Source organism: Callorhinus ursinus, unplaced genomic scaffold (genome assembly GCF_003265705.2).
Source record: "Callorhinus ursinus isolate GAN/ISIS: 27379988/994484 unplaced genomic scaffold, GSC_fseal_2.0 scaffold44, whole genome shotgun sequence".
NCBI lineage: Eukaryota > Metazoa > Chordata > Mammalia > Carnivora > Otariidae > Callorhinus > Callorhinus ursinus.
The window spans coordinates 8,279,898-8,300,125 of NW_027397106.1; the positions used below are offsets into that span (position 1 = coordinate 8,279,898).

A 20,228-nucleotide genomic window follows, 5' to 3' on the forward strand; every position below is an offset into this window, starting at 1 on the left:
GTTTTTAAAAAATTAGTTTCTTTCAGTATGTGAGTGTTAATGATTAGAATGATTAGAAAAGCTATAAAATAAGGTAAAAATAGTAAGTCCTAGATATTTCTGTAAATATTTGGTCAGTGACTTGACTTTTAAATTGTTCCAAGTAGAAAATCTTTTTTACTTTTAAGAAATTACATCTTCAAATCTTCGAGGAACTGGTTAGAAGTCTTCCTTCTGTTTAGGGCTTCAGTGTCCAAAATGTAGATCTTTATAAGTTACATCTCCTATTAATTATGAACAAATAGTTTCAGTCTTTATATATTTGTGGATAACTTGTTTTCTCTTGTTTTTTGCATAGGTAATGCCTATTCATAAAGCAGTGGTAGTTATCAAACCAAACATATTTTCTTCTGGTTTTCTCCCGTATAGATTGCCCACAAGAATTCAAATCTTGTGATAATTCATTTCTGTAGCATTAAAAGAACCTGATAAATACCTGGTATTACTTAGATGTTAGTAGCTATGCATTTATTCATAACTTGATTCATACGTGTATTTTGTTTCACTCTGTTATAGACATTTATTTTATGCTAACATAACCTGAAGTCAAACAACTCTCATTTATTGAAACATATATTTACTTTTTACTTTTTAAAATATATATATTATTAGGTACCTCTTGCAAGGGATATGCATTAGCACATACTCAAGAAGGAGAAGAGAAGAAGCAAACTTCTGGTACATCAAACACCAGAGGAACAAGACGAAAACCTGCAGCAACAACTCCTACAAGGAGATCGACACGTAACACAAGAGCTGAAACAGTCAGTCAGTCGCAGAGATCCCCAGTATCAAATAATTCTGGGTGTGATGCCCCAGATAACAACAATCCATCTGTAAGTGTTTCCTCTTCAGCTGCGTCAGAAAAGCAAACAAGACAGGCTCCAAAACGGAAGCCTGTAAGGAGAGGAAGAAAACCACCTTTATTGAAAAAGAAACTTAGGAGCTCTGTACCTCCCCCTGAAAAATCATCTTCCAGTGATTCAGTAGATGAAGAAACAGCAGAATCTGACACACCACCTGTGTTAGAGAAAGAGCCCCAATCAGATGTAGAAAGTAGTAACAGTTGTACCGTGCAGGCAAGTGTAGAAAATGAGTCTGCTAATGACTTGAGAAGTTGCAGTGAGCAGGTAGAAGAAAGTGAGGACCATTCTGAGAACCGTGATACAGAAGCAGCAGTGGAATCTCCGTATTCTGAGTCTTATACCCAAGGTCCTCCCGTACCAGTTGGAGAGGAGGAGGAGATTCAGAAAGTTGAGAATACAAGTATGGAGGCTAATGTTTTATGTTTAGAAAGTGAGACTCCTAAAAATATTTCTGGAAAAGGAGATGATCCATTAGAAAATCAAGACCAAACATCTGGACCTTCAGAATCAGAGGTGAAGGTGGATAAATGTACAAATCATCGTTCAAATGATTTTCTTCCATGTTCAGGATCTGAAATTAAAGTAGACGAACCTGTACGAAGCTTAGGTGAGTTACCAGAGAACGCAGAGTCAGTGGTTAATAAAGAAAAAGTTATGCAGAGTCCTGTAGTAGAAATTATTGATCATAAAGATTCAGCAGTAAAAACAGAACAGCTTGTAGACAGCCCCAAATTAGAATCTTCTGAGGGTAAAATTATGCAAACAGTGGACAAAAAATCCATAGAGTGCTCAGAGGTTCAGTTGCCTGGCCATGTTGAAACTGAAGATGTAGAAATAATTGCAGCATGTGATACTTCAGAGAATGAAAACTCCAATAGTATTCAAGACTCTGAAAATAATTTATTAAAAAATACCAAGTTAGACAAATGTTTAGGAGAAAAGACTGAATCTCCTATTGAACATCCCAAATCTACAGAATTGCCTAACACACATATTGAACAAATTCAGAAGCATTTTAGTGAGGACAATAATGAAATGATACCTATGGAATGTGATTCATTTTGCAGTGACCAGAATGAATCTGAAGTTGAACCTTCTGTAAATGCTGATACTAAACAATTGAATGAAAATTCTGTGGAGCACAGTTCTCAAAGTAATATGCCATCTTCTGATCCTGCCAGTGGAAAAGCTGAAACTGTATCTCAACCATCTGAAAGCCCAGTAGATGTGACAGAGAAAGCCAAAAAGCCTCGTACCCGAAGATCTCGATTTCACTCCCCCTCTACAACTTGGTCTCCCAACAAAGATACTGCACGAGAAAAGAAGCGGTCTCAGTCTCCATCTCCCAGAAGAGAAGCTGCAAAAGAAAGCAGGAAGTCTCAGTCACCATCTCCCAAGAAAGAATCTGCAAGAGGACGTAGAAAATCTCATTCTCAGTCCCCAAAACAGGATATCGCAAGAGAAAGGAGACGATCTCAGTCTCGATCTCCAAAAAGAGATAGTACAAGGGAAGGCAAAAGATCTGTATCACTCTCCCCCAAAAGAGACACTTCTAGAGAAAACAGAAGATCTCAGTCAAGAGTGAAGGATTCCTCCCCAAGGGAAAAATCCAGGTCCCGGAGCAGAGAAAGAGAAAGTGATAGAGATGGGCCAAGGAGAGAGCGAGATCGAGAAAGGAGAACCAGAAGATGGTCTAGATCCAGATCTCGTTCTAGGTCACCATCAAGATCTAGAACAAAAATTAAGAGTTCATCATTTGGTAGAAATGACAGAGACACTTACTCTCCTCGGTGGAAGGAAAGATGGGCAAATGATGGTTGGAGATGTCCACGAGGAAATGATCGGTACAGAAAGAATGACCCAGAGAAACAGAATGAAAATACAAGAAAGGAAAAAAATGACAGTTCAGATGCTGATGATCCAAATTCTGCTGACAAACATAGAAATGACTGTCCCAGTTGGGTAACAGAAAAAATAAATTCTGGGCCTGATCCAAGGACCAGGAATCCAGAAAAGTTAAAAGATTCTCACTGGGAAGAAAACAGAAATGAAAATTCAGGGAATTCTTGGAATAAAAACTTTGGTTCAGGTTGGATGTCTAACCGTGGTAGAGGTAACCGTGGCAGAGGCACTTACAGAGGTGGTTTTGCCTATACAGATCAAAATGAAAATCGGTGGCAAAACCGAAAACCCCTCTCAGGGAATTCAAATAGTTCAGGGAATGAGTCTTTCAAGTTTGTGGAACAACAACCCTATAAACGGAAAAATGAGCAAGAGTTTTCATTTGATACACCAGCAGATAGATCTGGGTGGACATCTGCATCTAGTTGGGCTGTGAGAAAGACTCTACCAGCAGATGTGCAAAACTATTATTCCCGACGAGGGAGGAATTCTTCAGGTACACAGTCTGGATGGATGAGACAAGAAGAGGAAACAACTGAACAAGGTAATATATTCTGTTTATTAACACTGTTTTATGGAAGAAAGATTATAAATTAAATATCTTATTTATATGAATTGTAATGATCCGTGTTTATAGTTTTATAATGTTAAATTGAATCCCTAAATTGAATCACTTTGTATTATATAGATATATATACACATCAGTATTTACTGCCTTTTTCACCCCTTCCCCCGACCTTGCCAAAGACTTAAGTTCTGTAAGTACAGTTTGCTACAATAGAAGAATTTGGGATGTTTTTGTGCAGGATTTAACTTCTATTTCATTTATCTCAGACCTGCGCACTTAGATTTTATTGATCATTGTTCTCATATAAATAAGTTATTTTTCTATTAATGATTTATTTTTCCTTGGCTTTTCTTGTTAAGAACATTGCAAGAAAAAAGCTGTTAAAGATTTAAAAAAATGGTTAACCTTCTAATTTAGTAATCTAAATTTTATAGGATTATTTCTTTAGAGTTCGTGAGGTACTGATTCTTTGCTAGTGTCAACAGATGTTATGTGAACTTGTTCTTAAAAATAATTTTGAATTTTTTTTTTAGTTAGAGATGACAAGATTATTTAGAAATGACAAGATTAAATGATTGGAGATTAGTTTAGGTGTTCTGAGTCTGTTCATTGCTACTTAGTATTACTATAATCACTGGTTCTTTGCTTCTCTGGCTAAAGAAGTTTGCAACATGATTTTTCCTCACAAGCCTTTTTTCTCTTGATAGATTCTAACCTAAAAGACCAAACAAACCAACATGGAGATGGTTCTCAGCTACCTATAAATATGATGCAACCACAAATGAATGTAATGCAGCAACAGATGAATGCACAACAGCCTATGAATATCTTCCCATATCCAGTGGGTGTTCATGCTCCTTTGATGAACATCCAGCGCAATCCATTTAACATTCATCCTCAGCTACCCTTGCATCTGCACACAGGCGTGCCTCTCATGCAGGTAGCTGCTCCTACCAGTGTATCTCAGGGACTCCCACCACCACCACCCCCTCCCCCACCATCCCAACAAGTCAGCTACATTGCTTCACAGCCAGATGGAAAGCAGTTGCAGGTATGTTTTTAGCATCTAAAGTTTAATCAACATAGCCATTATAAGCACTTAACTGTTAGGGACAGGTGTGCAAGAAAGGGCTTACTGGTATCCACAAACATTTATTTATTTGATTAGGTTTATGGTAAACCTTCATAGCCTACCTTCACTGTCCTCCCTCAAACCTCCCACCCCTCAAATAAGAAAATGAATTGAATGCATATTATTAAATGTAAGCTACATATATACTGTTGTTGATGTCCAAACAGATTTGCTTTTTTCAAGTTAAGATCATATTGTGAGCCAAATTAGAATCAACTGGTGGGTGCTTTAAAATAATTCTCTAATTTATTGGACTTTTAAGGGGGTGGGAACTTGTGATGAAGCTTATATTGTCTTGTTGGGACAAATGCCAGATAAAGCTGTTCATTATCCATTACCATCTGTGTTTCATTTTCACTGAGTTTACTATGCTAAAAAGAAAGAAGTGACTGAAGCATATAGAAAATTTGAATAATAATTTGTAAACACTGTGTTCCTTATAGTTCTGTGCCTGCTTTTCACAAATCCTAGAAAGCAGTGTATAGTTGGAAGATAAGGGGAGTAGGGTTCCAGAATTTGGGACCTCCTACCTGTTTTTTTTTTTCCTGTCAGCTCTCTGCAAGCCATTTGACTTCACTGTCTCCTTTTCTCCCATCTTTAAAGTGAGGGCACGTACTTGAGTTAATTTTCATAAAGAACCTTTCAGGAAGGATACTATTCTTTAAATGCTGTTCTTTTCCTTCTTGTTGTTTTTAGTGTTGTCAGAACATTACAATTTGCAAGTGTAATTTAAACGTCACTTAACGTATTTACATAGGTCGCTGTTTAAGAATGTTACTCATTTTTCTTCAGAGTCCTTTAGAATATACATGACCTGAAATAAGAACTAAGTACTGAGGTTGACTCACTTTGAATTTTTTTGTTATTTCTAATGACTGAAAGACTTCTGTTGAATACAAGTAATTAATTAACTGATGATAACTCTTTAAAACAGGGTATTCCTAGTGCTTCTCATGTAAGTAACAGCATGAGTACACCAGTCTTGCCTGCTCCAACAGCAGCCCCAGGAAATTCGGGAATAGTTCAGGGACCAAGTTCTGGTAATACTTCGTCATCAAGTCACAGCAAATCCTCTAATGCTGCTGTAAAATTGACAGAGAGCAAAGTAAGTGTTACAGTGGAAGCCAGCGCAGATAGCTCGAAGACAGACAAGGCAAGTTCAAGGTTGAGAGCAACCTGCATATTCTGTGTTATGATAAAGATGAAAAAATAACCAGTTTTGTTTTGTATAATTGGGAAAGGGAATTTACTGTTGATAGTCTTAAATTCCAATGCTGTTTGAAGGGTTCTGTCTAGATATGTTGATGTCCAATGAGTTACTGGTAGTATTTCATGATTATTTTTAGAAATGTTTGGTATGTGTGTTAATAAATAACTTTTGTATTTATGACACTAATATTTGAAGAATTTTTGCAATAATGTAAAAGTGTGTTTTCAATTTCCTATTTTCAAAGAAATTTTTTGAAGGTATGTGATTGGGCAAATAATAATTATACTTTTTCTTCTTACCAGAAATTACAAATCCAAGAAAAAGCAGCACAGGAGGTAAAATTGGCCATTAAGCCATTTTACCAAAATAAAGATATCACCAAGGAAGAATATAAAGAGATTGTACGGAAAGCAGTAGATAAAGTAAGTTCTAGCTTTAGCAGAGTTATGTATTTATTGTTTTGAATCATCTCTATTTTAATAAAGGAATGCTTAAGTCTAATTAAAATAATAAGCACTAACTTCTAATTCTTGTCGGCTTTTTTACCTTTCAAATAAGTTCATATGAGATATGAAACATACAAAAATGTCTGATTATCTTTTAGGGGTTGTTTTTCAAAAAGCTTTCCACTTTGCTGTAATCCTTTTAAGTATGAGAAAAATATTCCCCCTCCTTTTTTCATAGGTTTGTCATAGTAAGAGTGGAGAAGTAAATTCTACTAAAGTGGCAAATCTGGTTAAAGCCTATGTAGACAAATACAAATATTCACGGAAGGGAAGCCAAAAGAAAACTCTGGAAGAACCTGTGTCTACTGAAAAAAACATAGGTTGAAATGGGGAGCACTATAAAGGACACTGTCAAGATATCTGCAAAGTGCAATTTCAACATGTACCTTTAACTGAAAATCATACATAACTGTGATTGAAATTTGGTTTTGATAAAATTATTTTTTTTAATGTAGAATATAAAGTTTTGTTCTAAATAAATATAGTTCTGCACTGCAACTTCTTTATCCTTTCCTCCTCCCGAAAATAAAAGCAAATTCAAGGGGAAGTAAAGGGGTTAAAGGAGTGTGCATTTTTACTAGGACTGTTATAGTATGGATACTGGAAGATGTACAGCTTTTTGATTTGAATAATGGAGTGCATAAATTAGAGTCTTCTAAGTGCACTGGTTTTGGAAAAGATATATATTAATACATTTATTCTGTCAGGCTAAAAATAAAGTATGATCTTTATGATTTTTCCCTCTAATTATAGAAAGTGAAATAATGTATTACCATGAAAAATATTTCTAATAACAGAATATACCAATTGCAGGGTTCCTAATATGTATTTTTAAAGCACACATCTGAATAAATTGCCTAGATAGAAAACAGATTATCACATGAGTAAAATTCAGTGTTCAAAACTTTGGAACACTGTTATTGTATCACCAAATAAAGGTTATGCTGCTTGTTTTTCTTTTGTGCCTTTTTTTCCCCCCAGTTGAGATGAAGCAGTTTGATTTGCTAGATTTACAACTATGGAAGTCTAAAACTCTGTTGAATTTAACAGACCAGGTCGGAAAAAGTGTTTGTATGTAAAAATTTGTAAAAATTATGTTCTTTCACGATACCTCCCACCTATCAGAGAAATGATAAATTATTTGTGCCAACTGGAGAGTTGCTGATGAGTAGTGACCCTCCCTTCCTTGGGACGAAGGTAGAATTACAAAACTCACTTCAGTGGCTTTCAGTTGCTCATCTATCTAATCACTAATGAAATTCTTTTCACACTTGAGAAGTCTCCAAATGCTTTACAGTGAATAAAGTGTTAATTAGGTGACCATATGGTAGCCATTAACCATGCTGCAAAATTCTCGACATTAAAACCTGTGTTTTGGAAGGAGAGGAATTAAATAATGGACTTGGTTAGGCTTTCAGGGACTAGGGATTTGACTGTTTTTTTAAATACTAGAATATGTTAATTTTTACAAAAGGTAAGTTCACAGTGTTAGAGAGCCACTATTTTAATTGGCATCCTAGAAGAAAAAATGAGTTATATCCAGGAAAAACTGTCTTTCATTCCAGTAACAATTTTCAGTAGATACCAAATAACTGGAAAGCTATTCGGATAAGACGTTAATGGCTCTGACAGACGTATGCCTCAGTGAGACAGATTGACCCTTTTACTAGCTACACTAGAGAGTAGGACTCCGTAGGACTGTGCTTTTCTGAAGTAAAGATGATCTGGTTCTCAAGTTTATGTGCATAATACTTTCTTGGTGCTAGCTTTGATAAGGCAAATATTTTGAATTGTTGGCCCCAATAATGATTGTGCTAGTTCATAATCTTTATTAGATTATGAATGTAATCCCAAAAAGTGTTAGAAATATTTCCAAGCAGTTCTTGGTCTTTATTCTGCATTTCTGGGCATTTGTAATATGGTATTCTACTGATTTATATATATTTTTTTAATTAAAGTTTGTGTTTAGATACGGAGGGGAAAGAAGTTTGGAAGTATATTCTAATAAAATATTAAGACTTTTAAATATCAACACACACCTCATTTGTTTGTTTTGAACTCTAGAAACAATTGTGTGAACTTTCAATCTATTTTCAGTTAAAGCAGGTTCACACTTAGAAAATTTTGTAGCAAATTGCCTAAGATAATTAATCACACAGGGCATACTTTTCCTGCATTTTCTTTCAGTGATGTTTGGGAGTAGGTTTACCATTTAGCTTTGCAAACATGTTTAAAAGTTTTGAAGAAAAAACTAGGTGGAGGTCCAGAGTTAAAGTCTCACATCTTTGGTAGCAGTGCCATGATTATTTCCACCTTTGTTGAAAATAACAAGTGTTGTATTCCATATCTGCTTTGGGGTACTTGGTTAGACTGCATTTAAAATGCTAATGAAGAATGTTACTGGATTAGAATTCAGACTTTTAAAACTTAGAAATACTTAATGTATTAGAAAGTGCATGTTTTATGTTCAAAAAACAATGCTTTAACATTCCCCATTCTTGCTTTTTTCAGAAATTTAATTTTGCATGTGCACAAAAACATTTTGTGGGGTTACAGATTTCTCGTTATTTATTAAGATTCAGTATTAACTTGACCTTTGAATCTTTAGTCCCATTAACTTACTAGTCACACTGACCAATGTTTTAGGCTATAGTGATGCCTAGAAATTAAGACTAAAAGTAATTAATTATTACTTTAACATTCCAAAAGTTTTGTGATTTTTTTTTTCTGGTAATTACCACATTTTCTCCATTATCTTCCTTTAAATGGCCACAGTGTGTACTGTTTGAATGTTCCATCCAAAAGAAAGATGTAGCTTCAGAAGCACAGTGGCTGCCCCACGGTCCACGAGATGTTGTTTGTAGTATGAGGATGGAGTGCTGTCTACTGAAACAATACTCTTAAACAGATATGTAGTATGTAATATTTTCTAATAAATTCTTTTGATAAACAAAGAAGTGTCTGTCTTTAACATTTTATTATTAAGATTCTTGGGAAATGGTGACTTTTACCTCATTATAACTCTTTTCCAAACCCATGTTGAAGTATTTCTTGGATTTGTACCAGAGTAACTAGCACCATAGTTACATTAATTCCAAATTGTAAAGCAAGCTTAGAGTCAGCTATAAGCATTTTTTCCTAATTACAAAATCATTGTAGGAAATTAGGAAAACTTTATTTAAAAAAAATTTGTAGAAGAGGGAAGAAACTGAAAAAAGAAAAATCACCTGTAATCCTACCATTTAAAGGTAACAGTACTGCTCAGACTGCCCATAACTATGTTGTAACTTATCCTTTTCACTTAATGATGTATTTAGAAGTTTTCATTTTAATAAAAATTCTACAGCATGATTTTTAATGGCTATATGGTATTCTGTTACATATTGTACCATTACTTAAACCAACCCTCTGCTGTTGGATATTAAGTTGTTTTTACTAATATAAATAAATTAGTAAAATAAAAATTGTACTAACATTCGTTAAGACTGATGTGAACATTTTTGTATATAAATTGATGTATCCCATTTCAGATTATTCTCTGGGGATTAATTCCTAGAAGTAGACTATCTTGGCTGATCAGTTTTTATTTCCCCATAAAAGAATTTTTAATGTGATTATATATAAACACGTGATGTATAATTTTAAAAATTCAATCATATTTAATGTAAAACTCCATTATTTTCCTAAGCTGATTTTTCTCTCCAGAGAAAACTGTCAGAAAGGTCTGTGTATCTTTCCTAGATCTTCATGCATTTACAAAAATGATTAAGTTTCCAGGAAAATAGGTTTCACAGATTGTTCTCCTAGCACATGGAGTATATTCTATAAACTGTTCTGCATCTCTGGTCTCCTTAATAAATTGAAAGTATATCTTAATGTCCATGTTCTGTTTTATAATGGCTTTATCATGTTCCCATGGTGATGGACATTGATATGTTCAGGTTTTGGCTATTAGAAACAATGTTTTACTGAGCACCCTTTGTGACTTAGCTCTAGGAACCTCTACTTTGTGTATGTGCTTACACTGAATTTCAGATATGCACGTTTTTAATTTGGATAGCATTGCCAAATTGCTCTCACAAAGGGGTATACTAATTTATAGTCCCACCACAGCGCTGAACTTAGAGTGTAGTTCCACCTTTGATACTGTGACTGAACATGTAAAATTAAGATTGCCTTTGGTCATAAGGTCTTAATGAACACCGATTTCATCAAACAGTGCACACCTACTATGTGTCAGGGATTCTTGGATTCTTCACATATTACCAGAATTATACCACAATCTTTTAAAAGAACAGTATAGTAATAGCATATTTATTAAGCTTGTAATATGTGCTGGGTGCACTATCAGACATTATGTGTGTTACCTCTTTTGGTTTATAAAACCAATTCTAATAGGTATCTTTGTTCTGATGAGAAAATTGAGATACATAAAACGAGTTTAATTACACAGTTACTTAGTGATAGAGACAGGATTGAGATACGGGATTGGTAGACACTGAAGTTGCTTGACTTGGGGTGTGGGGTGTTACACTGAGCTCCCAGATGTAAACTAATGTTTATAACACATGGGAGTTACAGCTGAACTAAAAAAGTAAAGTATACTGGGAACACAGAAGACAGCTGACTGGAAAAGAAGTGAGGCAGGGAAATTTATACTTTGTCTAACTACGTTGTTTCATTGCCTTTTTAACACTTCTGTATTTCCTGTCCTGGAGATACTAAGCTTTTAATATTGAAGCCATCTTTCATGCATTTTCCATTCTCATCCCATCTCCATTCTCTCAAAACAATTGCTATTTCCTCTGTATCAAACTGGAATTCCTTTGCAGTAAAATCCAGCTCCCTTAGTTCCCAGCAGTGTTACCATCTGACCCCTTTTTAATAGTCTAAACTATGATTTAGATTCTGTACGCATCAGTTCGTCTTAGACACGACTAACCTTTCAGTAGCACAGCTTTGGTCATATTCTACATCATTTCAGCATACAGTGCTGGCCTCATGTGTACACACTAGGGAAGAGTGAGCAAAACAATACTGTTTTCACTCTCGTAGAACTACATAATATTGTGGGAAAAGCAGCTATATATTTATATAACTGATTCAGGAATGACAGAGGATCCTGCATGATCCAAGAATCTGTGATAGGGTAACAGGACCTAATAGTGATCAGTGAGAGTCCCTGGAAGAAGTGGCACTCGAGCTAAAAGATGAATAGGAACTAAGCAAGGAGAAAAGACAAGCTGGCAGAGGAAATAGGTGCAAAAGGTCTGGAGCCCAAAAGCGTGACAACCGCAAGCCTAAATTGGCTGGAGTGAAGATTGCTGGAGACTTCTTAAGGCAATCGGTTTTGCAAAGAAAAGCTTTTGAGATCTTTCAAGCAGGAGGTATTTGATATAAGCAGATTTGCATTTTGAAAGATTACTCTGCTCAATCTTTCAATGGCTTAATAAAGTGGTTAGTAAATGTGAAAAGGCGTTCACAGTTAATGTTACACATTTTCTTTTATCAAACTATCAATTTAATTCTGGCAAGAGTCCCATTAAGAACTAGTACTGGTGGCCATTTGTACAAGTTTTCTGAAAGGCAACTGAAAATAAGTACAAAGAGCCTTAAAAGGGCCATATACTCTTTCCATAATAATAAAAGCTACTGGTTCACATAGTCCTCCTTTCTAGTATTTAACAGTGGAAAATTGAGGGGGATGGTTAAACTGTGGTTCATTCATGTGAAGGCATTTGACAGCTGTTGTAACTGTTTCCAGGGATAAAAAGATGAAATGGAGGAAAACAGGACAGAAACTATAGTTGGCCCTTGGACAAGGAGGGGCTAGGGGCACCAAACCCCTGTACAGTCAGAAATCCCCATAGAATTTGTGACTCCCAAATACTTAACTACTAATAGCCCTCTTTTGACTGGGAGTCTTAACTGACAACATAGTCAACATGTATTTTGTATGTTACCTGTATTATCACACTGTATTCTTAATATAAGCTGGAGAAAAGAAAATGTAAAAATTCTAAGGAAAATACATTTATTAGTACTGTAGCATATTTATCAAAAAATCCATGTATAAGTGGACTCCTGCAGTCCAAACCTGTGTTACTTAAGGGGTAACTGTATATATAATACTCCAACTTACCTTTTTTTTAAGGCAAAAAAAATACAAATTCTTAATAGGGGTTATTTCTGGGTAGCAGAGGATCTTCTTTTAATGCTTTTCTTTAGCTTCCAACTTCACTACAGTGAGTTAAGAGTTGTATGATCATAAAAACCTTTTAAGAAAATTGCAGTCCTCATTGCTTGGGACATGACAGTGGGGGAATGGGTAGGAGGCTTTGCTTTAGGCTGGGGAGTTACCAACTTCCCACTCTAGAACTGGCTTAAGGTCTCAGCTTGAGCACCTGTGATAGGTGTCTCATAGATTGCTCTCCATACACAGCTCCCCAGGGAGGAGCACAGCCTCCTATGGTAGCTGATGGGTGCTAGTCTGTAAGTAGTCAATACCCACTGGCTTTCTGGGCTGAGACATCCCTTAGTCATAAGGAAGTAGATTTCCCAAACCATAACTAGTTTGGTATATTTCCCCCGATCCTGTGAGCACTAGAGAAGATAATCCACTTAAGGTAGGTAGGGGTCTTGGCGTCTTGGCTTTAAAGCTCACAAAGAACTGAGGCACAATTTGTGCCCCTGAGTATGTTACTTCTCTGAGCCAGAGTGGCCTATAAAAGGGACTGCTGCCTACCTACCTAGAGGATTAAGTGAGATAATAGATGTGAAAGTAATTTCCTGTATTTTTACTTGGAGAATCTGCCCTATAATCCAGACTGGTTTTCCCACCATGTTGATAATGACGGAAATAAAATTTACTTGTCCAGTGGCTTGAAATCTAACTGCATGTTTAGGGTCACAGAGCTTTAAAACGAAAAACCAATACACAGAGACTTCCAGGAAGATTATCGAACTAGGAAGATCCTAACATCCAATGGATACAATGAGGTAACACCCACATCAGTGTAAATAACCCAGAAGATGATCTGAGGACTGGCAGAACACATTCATTCTGCACAGCTGAATGCACAGAAGAGATCACATCAAAGAGGGCAGGAAGGGCAGAGAGAGAGTGGGGAGCTAAACTAAGGGCAGGTACCTTTGGGAGACTTTTCCAAGAACAAAAGAGCTGGCTGGTGCCATTTCCCTCCCCCACACCCTGCCCCCACAGACACCTGTGGGAACCAGTGCAGCAGCAACACTCTACCTAACTTGCTAACGGTGCACCTGCCCCTGCATTCTCCTGTGGACACATCCCATCCAGCCAGGCCTGTAGGTGTCCTCCCACAACAGATTTGTGCATACCTTGCTGACACTGCATGGCCCACCCCCAGCTCTTCTATGGATCCACCCACCCCATCCGACACCACCAGCCCTGGTCCCTGGCAGCTGCAGGCCTTTCCTGCAGCAGACCGGCCGGACCTTGCTACCACCACGTGTCCCACTCCTGTGTTCTGCGGACCTAACCCCTCCAATGTGCCCTTGGCCAGAGCCCCTCCAAAGTGGTGCCACGAGCCTGGCAGTGTGCAAGCAGCCCCCACAGGGCCCAGCATCACTCCAAAGTGACTCCTCTGGGGGAAGAGGAAGATAACCATACACACCAGTCCTACTGTGGCCCCAATAGTGGGCTAGGGGCAAAGCTTCTCAGTGGGCAACACAGAAAGTGTCCTGCAGTTTGGTGCTACTGCATCTGGCAAACACCTGGTCTGACTCAAGCCCAAGGTGGCCCCAGACTGGCTTACTAACAACACAGGGACCAAACCCCGCACACAACAGGCAAAGAGAGACATTGCAGGTGGACTGGAGGGAAAAGTGGCTCAGCCACAACAGTAGGGAGCATGCAATACATGTAAGAGACAACCTTGAAGTGCCAGGTTTTGGGGAACAGGGGGCATTATACTGCAGGGCACTATAGGACCTCTTCTTCATAAGCCCACTACTTTCAAGGGCAGGAGATGTAGCTAAGTTTCCTAACAGAGAGAGGAAGACAAGATGAGACAGGACCGTCTGTGCCAATAGAAAGAATAGGACAAAATTACAGCAACAGGGCTAAGTAAGATAAATAATAGGTCTGTGAATTTAATGGTCATAAAGAGACTCACTGGACTTCAGAAAAGAGTGGAGGATCTCAGTGAGACCCTTAATAAAGAGATGGAAAACAAAAAAAGAACCAATCAGAGATAACTCAAAAAAATTAAAACTACACTAGTGGGAATAAATAGTAGACTAGAGGAAGTGTAAGAATGGATCAATGACCTGAAGGACAGAGTAATGGAAAGCAACCAAGCCAAACAGGAGAGAGAAAAAATAATAAAACACAAAAATAGACTTATGGAACTCAGCAACTCATCATGTATAACAACATTCCCATTATAGGGATCCCAGAGGGAGGAGAGAGACAAAGGGGGCAGAAAAGGTAGTTCAAGAAATACTTGAAAGTTTCCCCCAAGCTGGGGAAAGAAACAGAAATCCTCCAACAAAATCAACCCAAGGAGGTCCCCGCCAAGACACACAGTAATTAAAATGGCAAAAAGTAGTGATAGAGAATTTTAAAAACAGTTACATAAGAGGCAAATCCCATAAGGCTATCAGCTGATTTTTTAACAGAAACTTTGCAGGCCAGGAGAGAGTGACATGATGTATTCAAAGTGCTGAAAGGAAAAAAAACCTACAACCAAGAATACTCTACCCAGCAAGGCTATCACTCAGAATAGGAGGAGAGATAAAGAGTTTCCTAGACAAACAAAAGTTAAAGAAATTTATCACCATTAAACTAGCCCTACAAGAAATGTTAAAGGGGACTTTTTGAGTAGAAAGAAAAGACCCATCAGTAGGAGTAAGAAAAGTAGGAAGCACAAAAGTAGTAAAATGAAGCATGTCTATAAAAATCAGTCAAGGGATTCACAAGATAAAAGGATATAAAGTATGACACCATACACCTCAAACATGGTGTGGGGGGAGTAAAGAATAGGTTCAGACTTAAGCCACCACTGATTTAATATAAATTGCTATATGCATAAGATGTTATGGGGATTAAAAGTTAACTAATATCAATGAGCACTGAGTAATGTATAGAATTGTTGAATCACTGTATTGTACACCTGAAATGAGTGTAACACTGTATGGTAACTACACTGGAATTAATTCGTTTAAAAGGCAATACACAGGCTCACCCCAGACCCATTTAATCAGTCTCTGGGTTTGGGATAGTTTAAATCTCCCAGGTGTAGGCTAATGTGCAGCCAAGAAGCAAACCACTATGCAGCTTTTTTAGATCCCCTGTAGATCACAGCTGTTCTGTTAGAACAACATAATTAATTAGATCACAGCTTGTCTTTAAAACCATTTAGATTCTATCCTCCCTCTCAAAGGCAGCAAGGGCACCTGACAGTTTATCCTCACTCTTTTTTAAACCTTGTTTGCAAATACCAGTTTATCTGGGGTTTAGATCCCACTAAGCAGAGAGATAAGATCTTGAACATTTCCTGGGTGCTCACAGTTCCAGGGTAGAGTAAGATTCTTGTAGGAATCCAGCTGTTGGTAAGGTCAGGCTGTGTATGCTCAATTCAACAGGCTTTTATTTACACACTTGCCTAAAGGAATTCTAGACATTTCTAAAATTATCACTGTAACATGGCTTTTTCTAAATCATTTCTGGAAGTCTTTCTTTTACACTTTAATAGCTGATAGCATGTCCCCCTTAGCTATAGCAAGTGCAGTTATGATTACCAATCACAGCAGCAGGGACTAACACCAAGTGCTTCTTACTGGCTCTTCATAACCACCTTTAAAGTAGGTCCTATTATTAACCTCATTTGTCAAATGAGGATGAGGTTCAGTTACTTAGCCAGGGTCACTCAGACCTCACAGAGGTGGCTGAGTCCAAAGTCTATGCCTGTAACTATGTCCCAATGCTGCCTCTTGGCTCATCACAAGATCTACCCAACCATATGTGCCCCACACTTAGCCCTACTTACTCAACATACCCAGTCTGGGCACCAAAAATGGCTTGTCCATACTCACTACTTCTATTGTCCCTCTCCAGGGTACATGAAGTTCTTATAATCACTCACCTACTCAACTATCTAACCAGCTGGTCCCTCTATCTAGTCTTCCAGTTCATCCTTCAGACTTCTTCTAACCGTTTAATTCCATTAATATTAAATACTTGGTCTGAGCAGTGTAATTCCCATATGCTGTATTGCCAACAAACTTTTTACAGAACACCTTCTAAAAAAAATCTTGAACCATTATGAATGGGTCTGCCCAGGTTCAGGTGAAGACAGCAAATCTGCTAAGCCAGCCTCTTGCCCATCCCCCAACCCAACTGACTTTGTGCCGTCTTTGGATAGTTCCAGGATCTCTTAGCACTGAACACGGACTATATCCATGATTTGCTAACTCTTGTAGGCTGCTCTGTGGTAGTATCTTAATAGATAATTAGATACAATTCCACAGCTAAGAAAATGGTCAACAGAAATGCATTCCCAAGTACACCAAGAGACAAGGATAAAGATGCTCATGGTATCATTTGTAATAGCCCCAAGGTGGAAACAACTCAAATGCCATCAATTTTGGAATACTATTCAGCAATGAAAATAAAGGAACTGTTGTTACTTGCAACCATACAGATGAATCTTACAGCCAAGTTGAGTGAAAGATGATGAAAACAAAAGAACACAATTCAACACTGCATTTCTATATTAAGTTCAAAAATAGGCAAAACTATATTATAGCATTTACAGATCTATACTTAGGTGATTTAAAAAAAAATTTTTAAAGGAAGTGATTGTCCTTAAAATCAGGAGAGTGGTCACTGGTGTGGGGGAGAGAGGGGTGGTGACTGGGACAAGAGCCCTCTGGGGAGGAGAGGGACTGCCAAGGTCTACTGCTTGGTCTGGGCAGTGGTTACAGAGCGATTTGCTTTATAGTAAAAAAGCTCTACTCTTTATTTTATGCACTTGGTTATATGCGTTTGAGGTGGGGATTTCACAATAAAACTTTGTGTTAAAAAAAAAAAAAAGGTCAACAATTAGCTCAGAGCCCTTGTTTAGATTTGTGATAGTCAATCTACCATTCTTTATCTTTTCCTTTCTTTCAACCTAGTCCCAATGGGGAAAGAAAATCATACGGGGGGAAAATTGCCACTGAAAGAATTCTGCATCACATAAAATATCCTTCTGTTTGGAATCAGAAAAATAGAGCAACAAATGTGCCAGGGCCTACTCCGTGCAAGAGTGAAGTCATTGTGTGTATATACTTAAAATTGTGCTTTCTGTATTAGATTGTGGCAGCTTTTGTTCCTTTCTTTCAGTTATTATTTTAACAAACTATGTCAATTTTCAAAGGTTGCACAACTCAGAAAGTTGCCTGTTCCCAGTCCAACAAGAGTGAATTTGTTTAAAGGGTCAACCCCAAAATTAGTCATTAACTTTCACACAGTTTAGCTGTAAACAGGGCATATCTCATCATTCAAATCAGTAAATCCTCTCTAAAGCCAAGGCTAAACATTTCCCCATCAGTTTAGGGAAACCATAGAGTACAGTCCAGAGATTCTGGAAACCCTCCCCCACCCCCCACCGAATGTGTTTCAACCTATTTGTCATGATTGATTTCCAGACTACACTTCATGAAGCCCTTTAGGTTCTCTGCTTGGTGGCCAAAGCATTTCTCTGCTTTAGCAACATCTAACTCACACTGCACCATTTAATCTATAACCTCTCTTCTTGAACAAGACCTCTCCAAACTCAAACACTCTCTCACCACTGTTAGGTCTGTCAAATTTCTATCAGCCCTGAAAGTCTCCAAAAGACATTCTTCTTTCTCCACGAAGCCCATCCCACTTTGCCTTCCCCACTCATCAATTAAATGAAGTCTACTGCATGACTGAACTCATGAAACACTTTATAATTCTTGTAACAGCCTGTGTTTTACCTTTGTTACTGGGCAGCCTTGGGAAGCTTGTCTCAGCTTCAGAGCAGAACTGTCCCCTTCATCTTCCGAACGAACAGCAGAGGTACTCCATCAATGCTTAAGCTGAATGAGATGTAAGGGAGGTATAAACAGAGGAAAAAATCCTATTAACATCCTAAAAAAGTTTAGAATAACTTTATCCAGAAGAATCAGCTAACAGTTGTTCAAATTATACACCAGAGTGGATAGTTGTTGGTTGGAGACTGTGGTTTCGGTTTACTATAAACCCTTGTCTTAGTAATGTTCCTTTGTTAAGGGAATTCCCAGAAAGTTTTTCTGGCTCTAAGAAGTTAAGTGATGCCAAATTAATAAATGGAATACTTGGGGAAAAATCTGAGGAATTATAGAAAATCTTAAACAGTCAACATACTGCATAGGAAGAAAATATTTAATAGAAACAATGCAGCAAATAAAAAGATTTGTACCAAAAACAAGTGTCTTACGTCTGACTCCTCCTGGAAAGAATTCTAATTACTCTAGAATTAGTTTCATTTGTGCTCATTAAATAGCTCCACTTACTTGCCGTTTGACTTTGGTCAAGGTAGTCAGTCATCCCAACCCTCTCTACCCACCTTGTAAGATTAGCTAACATTGGGTTTTTATAAAGACTGAGACAATACATGTAAAATGCTTAGTGTAGTGAATGACAGGAATTGTGTTAAGCAAATGTTAATGACCAACATAAAGTTTGGAAACAATTTAAATATCTGTCAATAAGGGGTCCAAATAATAAATCATGGTGTACCCATACAAAGGAGTACCATACAGCTGTAAAAAAGGACGAGAGATCTTTATATACCAATATGGAAAGGTCTTAAGATACTAATCATTTTTTAAGTGCAGCAGTGTTTGTGGTATAAAATATTTTGCATAAAAATTACACTCATATTTGCTCTTTTGTAAAATCAATACCAGAGGTGTACTTTAGAAACATGACCAGTGGTTATCTGGAAGTGGGGGTGGGAGCCAGGAGATGGGAAAGATGTGGGAGACTTTTCAGTGAGTATCTTTTAACAACTGTTTGATTCTTCAATTGTACAGTTGTATTACCTATTCACAAAAATTACTTTTTAAAAGCAGTTTATCTTTTGAATACATGTATCTAGTGTGGATTGGGTCTCAGACTGAAATCCACAAGAACCAGGACTTGACTTACCATGATAGCTTTTTCTCTTAATACTGAAGTGTACTCAGTATCAGAAGAAACGGGTCTGCTTATCTAGGAATATGACAATGTGCCTTAGCCTTTCTTAACTCGCACACAATGCAGTCCTGGACTTAATTGTGACCAAGAAGCATCTGTTCCTTTCCTTCATGAAAGGAGAATCTAGGAATCTGAGTAAAGAGTCACAAATACCAAGGGAGTGGAGAAAGTGAACATTGGCTGTAATGTAACTGGAGAGTAACACTGTCTTCGTTTTGCTGCCTCAGAAAAGGTAGTGAAAATTTTGAGTATTTCAGTGACTAGGTACTCCGAAGACAGTTAAAGTAAGATGAGCATGACAACCTCAAATTTCCCTAGGATAGACACTGGATTTTTTTTTTCTCTTTCACCTTATTACTGTTTGGCCAAGATGATCCAACAGCAAGTGTCAGGTGCCCCACGTGGTGAATCCAGTGACCATGCTCCTGCTTCTTCTCAGCGTCTGTTTCAGAGATGAAGAACGTCGTGTTTTTTGTTGGGTGTTTGTTATTTGAATCACTGTGATTAAGATCGGGACAGAAGTCACTTACCCAAAACATTATCATTTTAAAAATCATTTTTATTGTCATTTTCTGGTTAAAAAAACATACATGGTATGACTATAAAGTAATGAGACGAGTTTTCTTGTGTGGCTTATACTACAGAGTCTCATTAGTATATAGTCACATCCTGTCTAGAGCTTGGAAGAAAAATATGCCTTGGCTATATGATTATCGATTTTGTTACTTAAAATTTATTGAGTGCCAACAGAGCACTAGGCACATATATAACACAGAA

At 37.4% G+C, this 20,228-nt stretch overlaps 2 protein-coding genes across 6 annotated transcripts in view; one reads left to right on the plus strand and one right to left on the minus strand.

Moving 5' to 3' along the window:
- The window catches only part of SCAF11 (SR-related CTD associated factor 11), a 79,759-nt gene extending 72,581 nt beyond the window's left edge, over positions 1–7,178 (plus strand). For 3 of the 4 annotated variants that reach the window (XM_073882087.1, XM_025882622.2, XM_025882623.2), the window contains 5 exons: positions 652–3,351; positions 4,083–4,426; positions 5,442–5,660; positions 6,020–6,139; positions 6,402–7,178. In XM_073882087.1, coding sequence (XP_073738188.1) covers positions 652–3,351; positions 4,083–4,426; positions 5,442–5,660; positions 6,020–6,139; positions 6,402–6,548 — 3,530 coding nt within the window. In that variant the 3' untranslated portion in view covers positions 6,549–7,178. The remainder of the gene's footprint in view (positions 1–651; positions 3,352–4,082; positions 4,427–5,441; positions 5,661–6,019; positions 6,140–6,401) is intronic. The other variant, XM_073882088.1, reaches the window with a different exon arrangement.
- Positions 1–20,228, minus strand: part of ARID2 (AT-rich interaction domain 2) — a 217,209-nt gene that overhangs the window by 35,479 nt on the left and 161,502 nt on the right. Inside the window, exons 23-25 of one of the 2 annotated variants that reach the window (XR_012375102.1) lie at positions 19,802–19,949; positions 18,209–18,310; positions 146–263 (exon numbers count right to left, since the gene is read on the minus strand). The gene's annotated coding sequence lies outside the window, so the exon portion shown is untranslated. Of the gene's footprint in view, positions 1–145; positions 264–18,208; positions 18,311–19,801; positions 19,950–20,228 lie in introns of those variants that run through there. The other variant, XR_012375101.1, reaches the window with a different exon arrangement.